We start from the raw sequence: 17,250 nt of genomic DNA on the forward strand, positions 1-17,250 counted from the left end.
TCTGCATCAGTAAAATTATTAATAATCAGTCACTTAGCTGCCATTGGCATTAATAGGATTCAGAAATATTCTGTCCCTAAGCTATGTATATAGTATTTCCTTGGCTAATCTGTTTTACAACTGCAAAAAAAAAAAAAAAAAAAAAAAAAAACCGAAAAAACCTTGTTTGTTTGTTTAGGAGGTGAGAAGGAAGAGGGAGATGATGGCCAAGATCTTAGGAGAACAGAATCGGATAGTGGTCTGAAAAAGGTATTTCTTTCTAAAATACACTCCCTAAGTCCTCCCTGACACTTCCTCTAAATTCATAGTCTTTGAAATTAGCCTACTTTGGTTTTGTTTTGGACGCCCAATTTGCCGTTTTGATTTCCTGTTTTATCTTAAGAGGAAAGCACGTCTCTAAGCAAACAGTACAATTCAGAGCCCCACGTTCTTGGCCGTAGGGCCTGTCTCCAGACACCACGCCTACGTGCACAGCTCTGCCGCGGCCGTGGCTGGACCAGTTTCATTGAGAGGCTTGTTTAAATGCACACATCCACCTGAACTCTTTGCAAGGCTTCAGTAACAGTTCAGCCTCAAATCTTCACTGCCCTGCAGTGAGAAGCTATTGTAGAAAAGAACGAAAACGGGGAAGTCACAGCATAACTCAGACACACGCTGAATATCATTCTTGCCTCAGAGTCTTCGTTGTTTTTGTTTTTGTTTGCGGCACGTGGGCCTCTCACTGTCGTGGCCTCTCTCGCTGCGGAGCACAGGCTCCGGACGCACAGGCTCCGCGGCCATGGCGCACGGGCCCAGCCGCCCCGCGGCATGTGGGATCCTCCCGGACCGGGGCACGAACCCGCGTCCCCTGCATCGGCAGGCGGACTCCCAACCACTGCGCCACCAGGGAAGCCCCGTTGTTTTTAAATGCACTTTTTTTTGTTTGTTTTATAGGGTGGTAATGCTAACCTGGTATTTATGCTTAAAAGAATCAGGTAAGAACATTATGAGCTATTTAAAAGCATATGATTTTGTTATAATTGCTAGGTTAGGAATACTCATTTCTGTTTTGCCATGATGAACAAGCTGGGCTCCTGGCTGATCTGTGCAGTTGCGTTTCCTTTCCCTGGCCCCAGGGCCTCGTCTTGCCCTTTTGCCAGAGTACTGCCTCTGCTTCTCTGTCCTTGAGAAGCCCCTTGCTTTCTCTAAACGTGGGCCATGAAGCTCCCATGGTGATTTCTTTCCATCTACGCACACTGAGTAGAATTTGTAGCCACCTTTGCTGTAACACAAGCCTGGCACCAAAAGCCACAGTCTGGAACGTGGCAAATTAACTTGTGGGTAAAGTTTTGCATAATAATTTCTTATCCTGCAACTCAGCTTGAGTTTTCTTCTTCGAGCACTGCTTTTCACTCTGTGTCACTCTAGAAGTAGCCTTGTCATCTCCTAGCAAGAGATCAGGTCCCCATGCAAGTCCTTCACCTGCCTTCCGCTGAGCTCCGCTGACCCTGCAGGATAACCCACGCCTTTCACTGTTTCCCCGTCTCCTTGGGTCCCTCTTAGGAAATCCTCCTCAAGGTTACTACTGTCTCCAAACCTAGTTGACTCCAAGCGTGTGACTGTGTCAGCAGGCTGGAATTGGACACAGGACAGTGGGGTGCTAGGGTGTACCTCTCAGGGTGTTGTCTGTGTTTCTTCCTGCTTTTAATAGAATACCTTAAATCCCTGAGGAGCTTTCTTTTGAAATTTCAGGTTAAGGAAATCTTTCCTTTTTTCCCTAAAACACAGAAGGGTGTTTGTTGTCTTCTGTTTGTTGGCATGTTAGTCTACACGCTGACATCGTAACCCCCTTCAGCGTGTCCATCCTTGAATGAAGTAAACCTGATCCCACACAGGCTGCTGTGCTCTGGTGCTGCTTAAAAAGTAGCCCTTAGTTGATTTTTTCACCTGGCAACTTTCCCCTCATATTTAGTGAGAAGAGTCAGACAAGAGACAGTACAAGAGCAGTGGTTTTCAGGCATTCCAGCATGGATTATACACTACAGATGCTCAGCCAGAGTCAGCTGGTCTGCTGTGACTTCTCCCTCTCGCTGTTAATTAAGAATAAAGTGAAATGAGGGGCAAATCGTATTCTCAGAAGAGCTAAGCCTGATAATTAAGTTTTTGTGTTTTAAATATGATAAAAGGAATACATGTTTGTGGTAGAAGATTTGGAAAACATCCAATAATGTAAAAAAGAAAAAAAATAAGTAAACATAGTACCACTGAGAAATAGCTACTATTAAATGTTTGGTGTTCATATTTCCAGCCTTTTCTTATACAGGACATGTATTTTATGTGTGAGTGTGAATTGCATAAACATAGTTTTATACAATTTGTTTCACTACTCCCTGGAGCTTCATATCCTGCTTCTTTTCTCTTAACACACCAGAAGTGTTTCCCCAGGGCATATTTGTACAAAACATGCTAATTAGGCTTCCCTGGTGGCGCAGTGGTTGAGAATCCGCCTCCCGATGCAGAGGACACACGGGTTCGTGCACCGGTCTGGGAAGATGCCACATGCCGCGGAGCGGCTAGGCCCGTGAGCCATGGCCGCTGAGCCTGCGCGTCCGGAGCCTGTGCTCCGCAACGGGAGAGACCGTAACAGTGAGAGGCCCGCATAACGCAAAACAAACAAACAACAAAAAAAACCCATGCTAATTAACAGCTGCATATTATTATGTTATGTGCCATAATTTATTTAATCTTTCCAGTGGTTCTTTCTCTACTGTTTTGCTTTTTAAATGATGCAGCCAAGAGCATCCTCATACTTTTTTTTGCACGGCTCTGATTATTTCCTCAGCATGTCATCCGCTCTCTAGAAAGGTTATACAGCGTTCTTCCCTGTCAGTACAAGAGTATCCATTCTCATACTTCACCAACACTGGGAATTATTTTTTAATTGACATTTTGTTGATAAGTTCAAGCGGTTATTTATTTTTGCATTCTTCTGATTTCAAATAAGGTTGAATCATTTTTAATATGTTATATAATTGGCCATTTGTATTTCTTCTTTTGTAAATTGCTGGTTTAGGTTCTGTGCCTGTTTTTCTACTAGAATATTCATTATTTTATTGATCTACAAGAGCCTTTTTTAAATTAAAGGGTTTTTTTTTGCCTTGTTCTGTTCACTGTTTCCTTTGCCTTTTTATTATACATTTTTACATAGTAAAAGTTGAAATTGTGTGTGTATGTGTGTGTGTGTGGTTTCTTCCATTGTTTCTGTCTCTGAAAAGCCTTCCCTGTTTCAAGATCAGAAAACATTCTCACATTTTCTTACAGCTCTTTTACAGTTCTTTTCTACACTTAACATTTCAACCCATTTGAATGTTTTTTTCCGTGGATCCCAACTTAATTTTTTCCAAAGATTTAGCCAGTTTTTTCAGAACAATTCACTGAATATTCTTTCCTTCTCCATTGACTAGAAATGCTCTTTGTATCATATACTAATGCTGTGGTTTGCTTCTGGGCTTTCTGTTTTGTTACATTGGTGTGTGCGCCATTTTTGTGCCTGTCATTTTAAATAATTGGAGCTTTGTAATACCTTTCACTGTGTGCTGACTTCCCTCCTACATACACAGTTACTTCGTCTGAGAGAGGTGTTTCTGACCCCCAGAAACACTGGGAAGCTGAAGCTCGGGATTAACTGACCTGCCTGCCGCCACAGGGCGTACTATCAAATCACACTGCACTAGGTCTGAGTCCTTCTCATTAGGATTGCTCTCTCCCTTCTGTGTGGGAGGTGGAAGAGAAATCCCTATTTCCAGGCCTGTTTATAAACAGCAAGCCTAGTGTTTCTGTAAAGTTTAAGGAGCTGTAGACACGGAGGACATCACTGACGACCTCGTGCACTACGTCACCTGGAGGCCCGGCTGGCGGATGTCATTGCCCACCAGCCCGGCATCTGTTTGCATCCCAGAAGACTTGTGTTTGGGGAGGAAAGAACAGAATTTACCAATGAGAAGAGCAGTTTTTCTGAATTTCTTTTTCTGCCTTGGTTTCCTTTTTTCCAGATGGCCCTGCATCTGAAGTACCCGCAGAGGGGGAGGAGATCTTCTGCTGACCCCATTCCTCTCCGAGGCAGCCGCTCCTGTCCCGCCACGGTTGCAGCCCCAACCCCTACTGTCCTGTGCCTTTATTTGGAGAGTGGGTGTTAGTATGTAGGGTTTATAACTAGGCCCCGCCTTAAATAAAAGGTAGCGCCATAACCTTAGGGGCCAGAACTCCATCCCGAAGGTACCGTTCACAGAAGTACTTTATATTTCATCCATTGGTCACAAAGTTATTTTTCCATAACCGGTTCTTTCTCCCCAAGGATTTGGTATCGGCCTTGGAGCTGCAGTTGTTGATACGGCGTTGATGGGGGGGCCAGTTGTGCCCAGAGGACAGCTAAGCCCAGGGACTGGGGTGGGAGCGCGTTGAGAGAGACGGTCCTGGTGAGTGGGCTTCAGCAGTCATGAAGAGGGTGGCTTGGAGGGGACCCCAGACACTGCCAAGGGGTGTGGACACACTTGGAATGTGGAAGCCCAGAAAGAACCCTTCCAATTCCACGGTGGCAGCGGTTGAGGGATGTGTGCCTTGCCTTCCTGCAGCGGGACAGTGTGGCACACACACCTGTGGTCCTGGGGTCACGGCCCCACCTGGTGCTGTTGCTCCGATTGACCCTTGGAGACAAGGAAAGGGGCAAAGAGATTGTTTTGGTTCGGTTCTTCATTTTCTTTTTCTTTCCATGTAGCGTAACATTCCTAGTTAACTGGAGCTTTGGGATCTACTGCCTGCTGGCCAGGTTTTAAAGTGAAAAGTCTTTTAGTGCTGCCATAAGAGGGAAAAAAAAAAAGGCTTCTTTCCATGTATCAATCGGATTTAATTTGTCAAAAGCTCGACAGGCCTTGAGCGAGTTCTCCATCTTGCTAAGGTTTAAAGACAGGCAGACCCAGCTGGCTAAAGTCTCTCCTGCCGCAGACGGTGACAGCCTGCTCCAGACACCCAGGCTGAGCCCAGTCTCTGCTCACTCCAGTGTTCACCCTGCTTGAATGCCTCTGCCTTTTGTGACCACCTGCCAGGATGGGCAGCTCCAGAGCACTGACAGGGGCCTGCCCGGTCCGCTGGCCCACGGTCGCGGTTTAGCCTGAGGTTTCTGGCGTGTCGCCCCGCCGGACGCGCAGGGGACACCAGGACATGCAGGAGGGTGGTTACCATGCACCTTATACCTCTGCTCTCGTCTGTTGTTCTCAAATGCTAAATGAACATGTCTGTGCTGAATCCTATTAGATAAGAAGGGGTTAAAACCCAGATGCTGTATATTAATTTGTAATTATGTATAAAGTGAAGCAGTTTTAAACTGTAAAGATTTTTTCAGCGTGTTTTCTGGAATTCTGCCACAACGTACTGGCTTTGTATTTTATTTATTTTCCTTTCTGGTTAGCGGCTTCCGACCCTTGTAAAGTCCCCCTCCACCCTTTCAAAAAAAAATAATAAATGTCCTTTAAGTCTCGATGGTGACTGTGTTGTATTCCTGTCCCTGTGGGCTTCCTGAAGTGAAGGCTTCCAGGATACTCTGGGTTCCTGGTGAAGGGGCACCCCCTACCCAGCTCTAAGGGACCCTTCTCCCCAGTGAAACCTTATTTCTGTACCTTCAGGAACAGGACTCAGGAGGACAGCCCCGGAGCACAAAGCAGCTCCCGGGGAACTCAAGTCCCCTGGAGCTGGACCCTAACCCGGGGGCACCAAGAGTCAGAACCATTTCCAGTCAAATCAGCGCGGTAAGAAACGTCCTTGCTATAGATTCTACTACGTAAAAAAGATGAATGTCAGTTTGCCTTTCTTTGCCAACTTTTTTCACCTCATCCCACCCGCAAACAAGGGAGCTGCCAAAAACTAATTCAGAAAGAAGAATCCCATTTGCATGTAGCTCCACAGGGATTTACTGGGTCTGATCGTCTGAGAAAGTGCTGGAATGCACACGGTAGGAGCTGTTGCCGCTGCTGCCTGCGGGCACCTGTGCCGCCCTTCCTGAGTCGCTGGCTGCCTCCCCGGAGTCCAGGCCTGCTGTCATCCTATGAGAGGCCCCTCGGTCCAGCCGGCCGCGTGGTGTAATGCGAAGAACGTGGGCAGAGCTGCCTCAGTTCCCAGCTCTGCGCTCCCAAGCTCCCTGTCCCTCCCCAAGAGACAACCAAAAAGAGGAAATTCCTGCCGGGTTGCCAAGCGCTTTGCCTTGCTCAGTGAACTTGAAAGTGCCCAGATTTCTAAGGAGTCTTGCAGCCCTGGCAATAGATGCCTCCCCAGAAGCCAGCAAACACTGGTCCCTGCTCTCTGCCGCCTGCCCTTGGCTGTCACGGCAGCTGCAGCATCCCGACACCCCCAGCGGGGCTGGGAGAGTGGTTCCCACGGCCTCCCTCCTCCGCCGCTCTGCTCCCATCGTGCTTGGGTCTGAGCCAGGGACAGGCTCCATGTGGGAGGCAGAGGCCAGAGGAGGGAGGAGGTGCCACCCTTTGTTCCAGAAGAAGTGCAGAGGCACAAAGCGTGCAGGGCTCCACAAGGACCGGCCATCCGTCCAGTGGGGCGTGGGGTGTCTGCCTGTTCCTGAGGGAGAAGGTGCCCCAGATAGAAGGGGCCGCTCCTGTCTGAGGACCTCCCACTGGAAGGAAAACCAGGTTGTAGCAGCCACGTGCCCAGGAAGGGAGTCCTACTAACCAATGCAGCAGGACAGAAACCTGAGTCAACAAATGCCGGGAAGAGGTTGGTGTAAGGCCAACTGGCCCGAGGCAGGGGAACACAATCAGATTCACAGGTTGCATCAGACCGAAACTCTCCGGACCACCCAGTTCCAGGAACTGACCTGGAGACATTCCGGACCACCCAGTTCCAGGAACTGACCTGGGGACTTTCCACCTGGCCCAGCCTTCCCGCTGTTCGAGGGGCAGGACCAATGGCACAGATATTGCCACGATACCCGAAGAGACCACCAAATAAGGAATAATACCCTGCGCCCTCCCAGATCCACCACACCCCTTTCCCTTCTTCCCCTATAAAATCTTGCCCAACCCTCGCCCGGGTGCGACTTCTCTGGCCCCCTTCTCTCAGACCAGTGAACCTTGCCCGGGAGCGCCCCCTAATAAAGCTCACTTGAAGGTTTCCTCTGTTTCGCAGTGCCGTCTGTTAAGATCCGACCTTACAGTGATCACTCACACAGCTGTAAATAGTCCCACTGAAGTTTGGGCTGCGCTTCCCTCCAGGCGCCTTGGTGAGACTTACTCCCTGGGAAACGGTATCTGGACCCTGCGCGGCCGGGCACAGGGGCTGGTGACCACGCCGTCGTTCTGTAGGATGCGGGCCTTGCAGCGCAGCGCCTCGTCCACGATGAGCCGCGTGCGCTCGTCGGCCATGAGCAGGTCCTCGCCAGACACGGCCTCCTTCAGGCAGTCGGACGGCAGCAGGGCCAGCTGCACGCCGCGCAGCAGCTCGGGCAGGTGGGCCTTGCGTCGCTCCGGGTTGTGCCTGACCCACTGCAGGATGGCCTCGAAGACCACACGCTCGTCCTCCGCCTCCAGCTCGTCACTCGAGATGAGGTCCAGCAGGGTGTCCTTAGACAGGCTGTTGAAGTCCTCGCTCTGCCGCACGGCCTCAAAGTGCACCAGGCACATGCGCCACGAGAAGTCGTAGAGCCGGCGGCACTGGTGGGCGTCCGACAGCAGCATCATGCCCAGGCAGTTGGACGAGAACAGGTTCTTCTCCAGGAACTCGGCGGTCGCGTCGTGCACGTCGTGGAACTGCAGCATGTCGCCCGCCTCGAGCAGCGACTCCGCATTCTCCTCATTGATGACGATGCGGGACGAGTAGGCGAAGTCCAGCAGCAGCTCCAGCACCTCGGGGTGCAGGTTGTCCTGGAAGTTGACCGTGTCGTCGCGGCTCTCCCACAGGCCGTGGCTGAACATGGCCTCGAAGTAGCAGCCAGAGGCGGCCAGCACGGCGCGGTGGCAGGGGAAGGCGCAGTCGCCAGCCCAGAGCGTGACGTCTGTGAACATGCGGTGCTTGCGCCAGCACGCAGTCGGGGTGCAAGGCCTTGTGGAACAGCGTGATGTTCATGGAGCCCGTGCTGCTCCGCAACTTGTGGGTCTCATGGACGCTGACCGACATGCTGAGCCAACCTGCCGGGGGGGGGGGACAACGCCACAGGTGAGCGGGGCCAGGGCCTGGCGCCCCCGCAGCGCCCCGCTCAGCCCCCAAGCATGGCCGGCCCGCCCCCTCCACCCCTGCTCTCTGCTCGGCTCTTCCAAACCCGGCCCAAGCCCCACCCCTCAATCTGCCAGCCAAGGACGAGTCAGATGGTAGAGGCTGGGGTTCAGACCAACCGCTTTTGCACCAGCTCTGGATACGAGCCTCCTTGGGTGACCTCGAGCTGCAGCTGCCTCCCGTGGTTGCTAGAACGTGCAATAGTGTCCCCAGCCTGGTTAAGAAGACAGCAGGGCAGCGCTAAGGAGCGTGTGCTCTGGACGCATTCCACCATCCGGGGCTGCTACCATGTGGCCTCATTCTGCAGCCGGGGAAGCCAAGGCTCAGAGACGCAAAGTGGCTGCCTCACGCGCCGCAGCCAGAATTCCCTCGTGGGCTGTCTGGTTCCAGCCCAACCTCTACCCCCATTGGCCCAAGGAGACAGGGATTCCTGCAGGGAGACTTTTGAAAGCCGTTCCCAAAGAGCCACAGACCCCACGCAGAGCCTTACGCCCCCCTCTGCTACCAGCGCGCCCTGTCCTGAGCTGGGCTCCAAGCAGCCCTGGCCACGCCCCTCACACCCCTTGCCCTTGGAAAGTTCCCCAAGAGCTGCTGTCACAGCCCAAGCGCTCAGCATAGACACATTCTGCAAATCCAGGGCTCTCCAGAGGCCTCCGGACCCAGCTGCGATAAGCAAGGTGTGGAGATGACGCCAGCTAGCCTGTGGCTCACCCTCTGGACACCTGCTCGATTCCGAGGTCCCAAGGGGAAGCCAAGACAAAGTCCTGGGTGACAGCGGGACGCTAAAGCAATCCAGATTTGCCTCAACCAAAGCAGCAGGAAAACCTGTAGCCATCGGAGCCTCCCTGGTCCCGACAGGCGACTCCAGGCTCCCGGGCCACAGTGAACGCTCCACCTGCCCCCTCGTCTGGCGTCCTCTGCCGGGCCCGGGACCTGGGGCTCAGAGTGTGGGTCCCCAGAGCAGACAGACACAGGCTCGTCGCCCGCTGGAACGTGGGGTTTCCAGAGCACTTGGATTAAAGTCTGGCCGATGGCATGACCCAAGACCCCACTGTGGTACTATGGGAATGAGGCTCAGCCAGACGGCAGGCAAAGATCCTAGGCCTCAAGAGAAAGTGGCCAAAAAGCAAACTGCATTCAGCGTCCTGACCCCAAAAGCCTGGGCTTCCTCCTTCCCACTGGTAAGGAGGCCAGAAAAACCCCTTCTTTTTCATTTTTATTTTCAGAAGTGTAAACTCCCCCCACTCCCCGCTCCAAGTCAATTTTGTACTTAAGTAATAATCTGGTAAAGGAAGGCTGCGATCTCATGCTTCACTGGATTGTAAATTATTGTCCAAGTGCACTGCTCTCTCCCTTGCTCACTCCTCTCCTGGCAAAGAGAGAGGGAAGCCACCGAGTGACGTGATCAGAGCTGCCCGGGCAAGGCCCCTGCTCCCGGGCTGGGGCAGGGAAGACACAGGGGCTGGGCCTGGCCTTGCTGCTCTGGCCCCCAAGCTGCAGGCGGACTGCGGGCCGATGACCCGTCAGGGTCCCTGCAGTGCAAACCTGCCACCGCGGAGCACTGAGCTCCAGGTTAGAGGTTCACCTGATGGGTGTGTGTGTCCGTGTGCAGCCCACAGGGGTGGGAGAGTGCTGGACCCGACGTCCAGGCTGTACACGGTGGTCCCCACTCTACCACCTGCCCTAGGGCACCTCTCCCCTCCTCTGCAACTTAGTTTTCTCTATTGTAAGACAAAGTCCCTGCTCTACTCAGGCCTCTGAGAGTCCCGCACTTGGTTGGCACTTATTTACAGAGCTTGACCCCCGAGCCTGGCCCTGTGGCCAGGCACTGCAGAGATGAGAGACTGCGCTGACCTGGCCGCAGAGGCTTCCTGGGAAGCCCCCCTGCCCCCCCAGGTCTGAATTGCCTAACCTGAATTCCAGCCTTGCAGCACGGCTCCCCAAATCTCACGTGACTGCTAAACCCTCATTCCGGCTTCTGCCTCCTTGATCACCGGGCACTTTCCCAAATGTGGCCATCCACCTGGTGACTGTCCATCTGGCTCCCGTGTGTCTGGGCTGTTGGAGGGATGTGGCCTTTGATCTGTGTGCCACTTGGGGGACTGGCTCCGGGGACTCCAATCCAGGGCCCTGATGCTGAGGCTTGACCTCGGTTCCTGCTGTTCCACAGGCCCCGCCTGCTCTGGGTCCCTGAGCACCTCACTGCCCTCGCCCTGTGCCCCACCCCAGCCAGGAAACCAGGCTGCTTCTGAGCTCCACGTGAATGTAGCCTTGAATGCTGGGGCTTGGACACCCATGCGTGGTGCCCAGCTCCTCCTGGACTCACTTTACACACAGCCCCGGGTTGGAATGCCAGCTCTCTGCCGTGCAAACAGGACGTCACTAGTAGCTGCTCCTGGGGGGCGGTGGGCTCAGAGGCTGCCCACAGGGCCAGGCCCTGGGGCTAGCCAGAGAATGGACGGCCCTGCTTTCCTCCCACAGTCACATGTGGACACACACTCTCAGCCCGTCAGGCGAAGGACCTCTTGGGTTTTCTGGCCCCGTGTGGCACGCTTCCCTCCCTCCCGGGCCCAGGTCCACGCTGAGGCAGCTGGCACTGAGGCTGTGGGAATGGGCTGGGCCCCCCTCCACTCTGGGGGGCTGTTAACAGGGCCGCCCTGGGAGGGATCCAGGTGGAGACTCCCTTTGGAGGGCGTTAAGGGCAGGACGAAGCAGGACTCAAAGGCTGAGAAGGTGCCAAAAAGCAGGGCAAACCCCAACAGAGCAGCCACATTTGCCCTGAGAATGAGGTCAAGTGGTGACCTCTCCAAGGGCAACGCTGAGTGGGCAGCCCGTGGCCCCTGGGCTGACTCTGTCTCGCTCAGCACCAGGGTGCCTGCCCGCTGACGCAAACTCCCACCCCAGCCGAGAGCCCACGACGCACGGACACACCCAAGCGGGTTCCCACCCCCAGATGGCTGCCGGCCCAGGCTCCTCTGAGCAGAGCCGAGAGCAGCAGCACCTGCCAGGAGGGCCGCCTCCCCTGTCTGTCCTGCCTCCTCCCAGGAGGCGCCCGGACCTGAGCCAGTCTTCCAGGGCCAGCCCCGAAGCACCAGGATTCTGGGGGGGGGGCGTGGAGAGTCTCACTGGCCCCAGGTTACATACATGGAGGCTGCAGACACAGGGAGGAGGCGGCAGAGACTGCGAATCGAGTCTCCACCCAGGCCCACGGGTGCCCAGGGCTGCCCTTCAGCTCCAGGCCAGTGGGGTGGGAGGACAGGCCTGAAAGCCGGGGGCCCTGGATGCTGTGTGCCCCACCTCAGGGGACTCACCTCCACCAGAAAATATCTGGAAGCCGAAGCGTTACCTCAGCCCTAACATGTCCAGCATTTCCCCCAAACCTGCTCCTCCCCCAATCTGGGAAATGCCACCAACACGCTCCTTGGTGCTCACATCCCATCATCCCAACAACCAGGCCACCACATGTCCTGTGGCCGCGCCTCCTACACGAGCCCTGGGCCTGACCCTCCCCCGCCCGTCTCTCCCCTGGACTAACAGAAACGCCCCTCGCCAGCCTCTGCTTCTGCTCGTGCCCTCCAGGGTCTGAATTCATCCAGAGACCAGAGTTACCTTTTAAACAGCATCACCTGGATCACACCACGCCCAGCTCAAAACTCTCCAGGGCCGTCCCCGCACCCTCAGTAAAATCCCAGGTCCCTACTGTGGCCTCCAGGTCTCCACTGGCTACCCCTGTGTCCTCACATCCTGCCACATCCCACAGAGCTGCCCCTCAGGCTGCGCCGCACTTGTCACTGGCCTCAGGACCTTTTCACGTGCTGTTCTTCTGCCTGGAACGCGCCCCTGCCCACCCCATTTTCCCTGAGTGGCTCACTCTCGCGCCTCCTGAGAGCGGCCACCTTATTGAGGTCACCCCTTCCCACACCTCCCCTACTTCTGCCTTCGCAGCACCCGTCACAACTTAGCATCATGCGCTTATCTGCCTCCTGCATCTCTGGCCCCTGAAGGCGGGGACCGTGTGTGGTGCTGATGGGACCCGGCACAGAGTGACCACTTGACTGGACTAAATGACGAAGCTGAGACGCATATGGTGCATAAAGCTCACCTCACTAACATCCACTGCGGTGCTCGCCCAGCTGCCCTCCAGGCCCAGAGAAGATGCAGGCTGAGACGGCTGTGGATGCTGCCGAGGTAGGTGTGACGATGGGCGGGCATGGTGGACACGCAAGCCAGCACGGCCCCCCTCCTGCTTGCCCCAACATCCAGCTGTTCTCAGGAACCACCCTCCTCCACTCCAGGCTGTTTAGACACGGGATCCAAGGCGGGGCACCGGGCTGGCCAAAGTGGTGCAACCCTGGGCTCCAGCATCCTCCCAGCCACTGTGACGGGCCCACACCCAGGATGGGCCCAGGAGACTCTGACGGGCCCCACACCCAGGATGCACCCAGGAGACTCCAGTCTACGATGTTTACTCAGCTGCAGGGGGTGAGGCCGGCTCTGTTCCTGGGGCTGCTGACAGATTGAACCGAGGCTGGGAGCCCAAGTGCTGCCCGAGGTGGGAGCTGCACAGAGGAGGAGAGTGGGGCCCTCAAGCCTGCTGACCTGAGCCAGTCCACCCCCTTCCTTTCTGTCACTTGCCACCAGCAGTCCCAACTAGTAAAAGGATCACTGGGACGTCGGCTCCTGAGTCAGGGGTCAGGACTGCTGGCCTTAGTAAGAGGTCTTAGCTATGCAAGTCCTGCCACCCTTTCCACCTCCAGGGGAGGCCACCCTAGACACCAAGAATGGGTTTCATGAGGTGATTTCCAGTGTTCAGTACCAGTTACACACCCAGCCCTATGCAGGGGCTGGGGGATCCAAAGAGAGTATAAGACAAAAGGTTCCCAGTGGCAGGAAGGGTGAGCACCAGAAGTGTGTGTGCAGAGTCAGATCTGTCCAGACTCTTGGAAGCCTGCCTCCATGGCCCCCTGCCTTTGGGGGCCCCCAAAAATCAGACACTCTCAAGCTGTACGTATCTCAGGACTATTTGGATGACCTAAGCATCATCCCGGGTTTTGATGGATTTAAGGCACATACATTAACTGCATGACACTGCCATGCTCTTGACGAGCACTTTATCATCCTGCTGAGAGGTACTGATCAACCTCCGACAACAGCTCCGCTTTCCCGACTGCGGTCCTTACCTACAAGAAAGAGGTTAAAACGCACCAGATAGAAGGGATGGGATCAAGATGGCGGAGGAACAGGCTGGGGAGCTCACCTTCTCCCACAAAAACATTAAAAATACAACTACAGGTGGAACGATGTGCACAGAACACCTACTGAACACCGGCAGAAGGCCTCAGACTTCTGAAAGGGCAAGAAAACCTCCATGTAACTGGCTAGGGCAAAAGGAAAAAGGAAAAGAAAGAAATCGGGATGGGGCTTGCGCCCCAGGGAGGGAGCTGTGAAGGAGGAAAGATTTCCGCACCTTGGGAAGTCTCCTCACTGGCAGGGAGATGAGCCTGGACGGAGGGGGAGCTTCAGAGCCTCGGAGGAGAGTGCAGCAACTGGTCTGCGGAAGGCAAAACGGAGAGTAACCTGCAGAGGAGGTCGGCACCGCACCCTGCGCTCCCCAGCCTGAGACTTTCATCTTTCAGTGCGGGTGGGGGCTGGGTAAAGCTAAAGCTCAGGCTTCAGAGGTCAGATCCAGGGAGAGGACCCAGGATGGCTGCATGGAGACAGCCTAAAGAGGCTGGAGTGTGGCCACTGAGGGGGTACTTGGAAGAAGCCTGGGCCTGCCAGAGAGGCAAGGTGCCATTATGGGGAGGGGGCATGAGGAGAGGAGTTGGACCACCAAAACAGCTTCTTTCCCTGTGAGCAATCCCAGGCAACAGGACACCGCCTACCAGAGTTCCAGGCGTGGGCGTGAGTCGCTGCTATGAGACACGCAAGTGGGTGCCAAGCGCTGCCCCCAGTCTCCCAGGAATACACGGACAGCAGCTACTACTATGAGACCTGCGAAAAGGCACCAAGCACTGTCCCCACCATCCCGGGAGTGCACAAGGGCCACTGCACCTGCACACCCCATATCAAGGGGATAACAGCCAGCACACGCTGAACAAAGAGACAGCAAGCATCCAAACTAAAGAAAGCCCCTCTCTTCTGGAAAACATGGTGGAGTAGAAGGACTTGAGCCTACCTCCTCCTCTCATGAAAACACCAAAATCACAACTAACTGCTGAAGAGCCTTCAACAAAGAAAAACACGGACCTACCGAAAAAAAGATATTTTAGATTCAAAGACAAAGAAGGAGCCACAACAAGATGGTAGGACGGAGGCTTTCACGGCATAATCAAATCACATACCCACCAGGTGGGCGACCCACAAACTGGAAAATCATTATATCATAGAGGCTCTCCCACAGGAGTCAGAGTCCTGAGCCCCATGTCAGGTTCCCCAGCCTGAGGGTCTGATATCAGGAGGAGGAACCCCCAGAGCATTTGGCTTTGAAGGCCAGTGGGGCTTGAGTGCAGGAACTCCACAGGACTGGGGCAAACAGGGACTCCACTCTTAGAGGGCGCACACAAGATTTCATGTACACTGGGACCCAGCCCAAAGCAGTAACTCCATAGAAGCCAAGGCTGGACCTACTTATGAGTCTTGGAGGGCGTCCTGGGGAAGCAGAGGTAGGCTGTGGCTGACTGAGGAGGGAGCAAGGACACTGATGGCAGAGGCCCCAGAGAATATTGATCAGCATTACCTCTCCTGGAGGTCACTATTTTGGCATCAAGACCTGGCCCTACCAAACAGCCTGCAGGCTCCAGTGCTGGAATGCCTCAGGCCAAACGAACAGCAGGATAGGAACAGCCCCACCCATCAGCAGACAGGCTGCCTAAAGGTGTACGGAGCTCACAGCCACCTCTAACCACACCACTTGACATGGCCCTGCTGACTACAGGGACAAGACCCAGCTGAACCCACCACGGGGCAGGCACCAGTCCCTCCCACCAGGAAGCCTGCACAAACACCAGGACCAACTTCACCCACCAAGGGGCAGACACCAGAAGTAAGAGGAGCTATGATCGTGCAGCCAGCAGAAAGGAAACCACAAACACAGAAAGTTAGACAAAATGAGATGGTAGATAAATATGTTCCAGACGAAGGAAAAGGACAAAAACCCACAAGAACAACTAAATGAAGTGGAGATAGGCAACCTACCTGAAAGAGAAGTTAGAGTAATGATAGTAAGGATGATCCAAGATCTTGGAAAAAGAATGGAGGCAAGGATTGAGACGATACAAGAGATGATTAACAGAAAGCTAGAAGATTTAAAGAACAAACAAACAGAGATGAACAATACAATAACTGGAATGAAAAATACACTAGAGGAATCAATAGCAGAATAACTGAGGCAGAAGAATGAATAACTGACTGAAAGACAGAGTGGTGGAAATCACAGCTGTGGAGCAGAATAAAGAAAAAAAAATGAAAAGAAATAAGGTCAGTCTCAGAGACCTGTGGAACACTATTAGACACACAAACAGTTGCATTACAGGAGCCCCAGAAGGAAAAGAGAGGAAGGACGTGAGAAAATACTTAAAGAGATAATAGCTGAGAACTTCCCTAACATGAGAAAGGAAACACTCAAATCCAGGAAGCACAGAGTCCCATACAAAATAAACCCAGTGAGGAACATGGTGAGACACATATTAATCAAATCGACAAAAATGAAAGACAAAGAAAGGATATTAAAAGCCACAAGGGAAAAGAAGTAACACACAAGGGAATCCCCAGAAGGTTTTCAGCTGATTTTTCCGTAGAAATTCTGCAAGCCTGAAGGGAATGGCACTATATATTTAAACTGATGAAAGGGAAGAATCTACAACCAAGAATACTCTATCCAGCAAGGCTCTCATTCATATTTGATGGAGAAATCAAAAGCTCTACAGATAACCAAAAGCTAAGAGAGTTCAGCACCACCAAACCAGCTTTAAAACGAATCCTAAAGAAACTTCTCTAAGTGGAAAAGAAATGGCCACAACTACAAGAGAATCAAGAAAATCATGAATGGGAAAGCTCACAAGTAAAGGCAAACATAAAGGGAACATCTACACACAAATATAATATCAAAGCCAACAATCGTGAGAAGAATACAGATGCAGGATACTGGAAATGCATTGGAAATTAAGAGACCAGCAATTTCAAACAAACTGGCATACATATAGACTGCTATAACAAAACCTCATGGGAACCACAAACCAAAAATCTACAATAGAAACACACACAAAAAAGAAAAAGCAATCCAAATACAACACTAAAGATAGACATCAAATCATAAGAGAACAAAAGAGGAAGGGAAGAAAAAAGACCTTCAAAAACAAACCCAAAACAATGAACAAAATGGCAATAAGAACATACATATTGATAATTACCTTAACTGTAAATGGATTAAATGCTCCAACCAAAAGACACAGACTGGCTGAATGGACACAAAAACAATACCCATATTTATGCTGTCTACAAGAGACACACTTCAGATCTAGGAACACATACAAACAAAGTGAGGGGATGGAAAAAGGTATTCCATGCAAGTGGAAATCAAAAGAAAGCTGGAGTAGCAATACTCATATCAGACAAAATAGACTTTAAAATAAAGACTGTTACAAGAGACAAGGAAGGTCACTACATAATGATCAAGGGATCAATCCAAGAAGAAGATATAACAATTGTAAATATATATGCACACAACATAGGAGCACCTCAATATATAAGGCAAATACTAACAGCCAGAAAAGGAGAAATTGACAGTAACACAATAATAGTGGGAGACTTTAACACCCCACTTTCATCATTGGACAGATCGTCCAGACAGAAAATCAATAAGGAAACACAGGCCTTAAATGACACATTAGACCACATGGACTTAACTGATACTTACAGAACACTGCATCCAAAAGCAACAGAATACAATTTCTTCTCAAGTGCCACGGTACATTCTCCAGGAGAGATCACAGCTTGGGT

General features: G+C 52.5%; 1 protein-coding gene and 1 pseudogene across 2 annotated transcripts in view; one reads left to right on the forward strand and one right to left on the reverse strand.

Annotated features, from left to right (window-relative positions):
• The window catches only part of LOC307049545 (A-kinase anchor protein 13-like), a gene marked incomplete at both ends in the record, with an annotated part of 26,957 nt that extends 24,861 nt beyond the window's left edge, over positions 1-2,096 (forward strand). Inside the window, 3 exons of the mRNA XM_079699105.1 lie at positions 179-249; positions 934-974; positions 1,952-2,096. Of these exons, the coding sequence (XP_079555231.1) occupies positions 179-249; positions 934-974; positions 1,952-2,096 (257 nt within the window). The remainder of the gene's footprint in view (positions 1-178; positions 250-933; positions 975-1,951) is intronic.
• LOC307049546 (kelch-like protein 25) overlaps positions 1-8,154 on the reverse strand; it is a 12,503-nt pseudogene extending 4,349 nt beyond the window's left edge. Inside the window, exon 1 of the transcript XR_013811542.1 lies at positions 7,144-8,154. The product of XR_013811542.1 is annotated as a kelch-like protein 25 (transcript). The remainder of the gene's footprint in view (positions 1-7,143) is intronic.
• Positions 8,155-17,250: the final 9,096 nt, after the last annotated feature.

Source organism: Hyperoodon ampullatus (assembly GCF_949752795.1).
Source record: "Hyperoodon ampullatus genome assembly, chromosome: 3".
NCBI classification, from domain to species: domain Eukaryota; kingdom Metazoa; phylum Chordata; class Mammalia; order Artiodactyla; family Ziphiidae; genus Hyperoodon; species Hyperoodon ampullatus.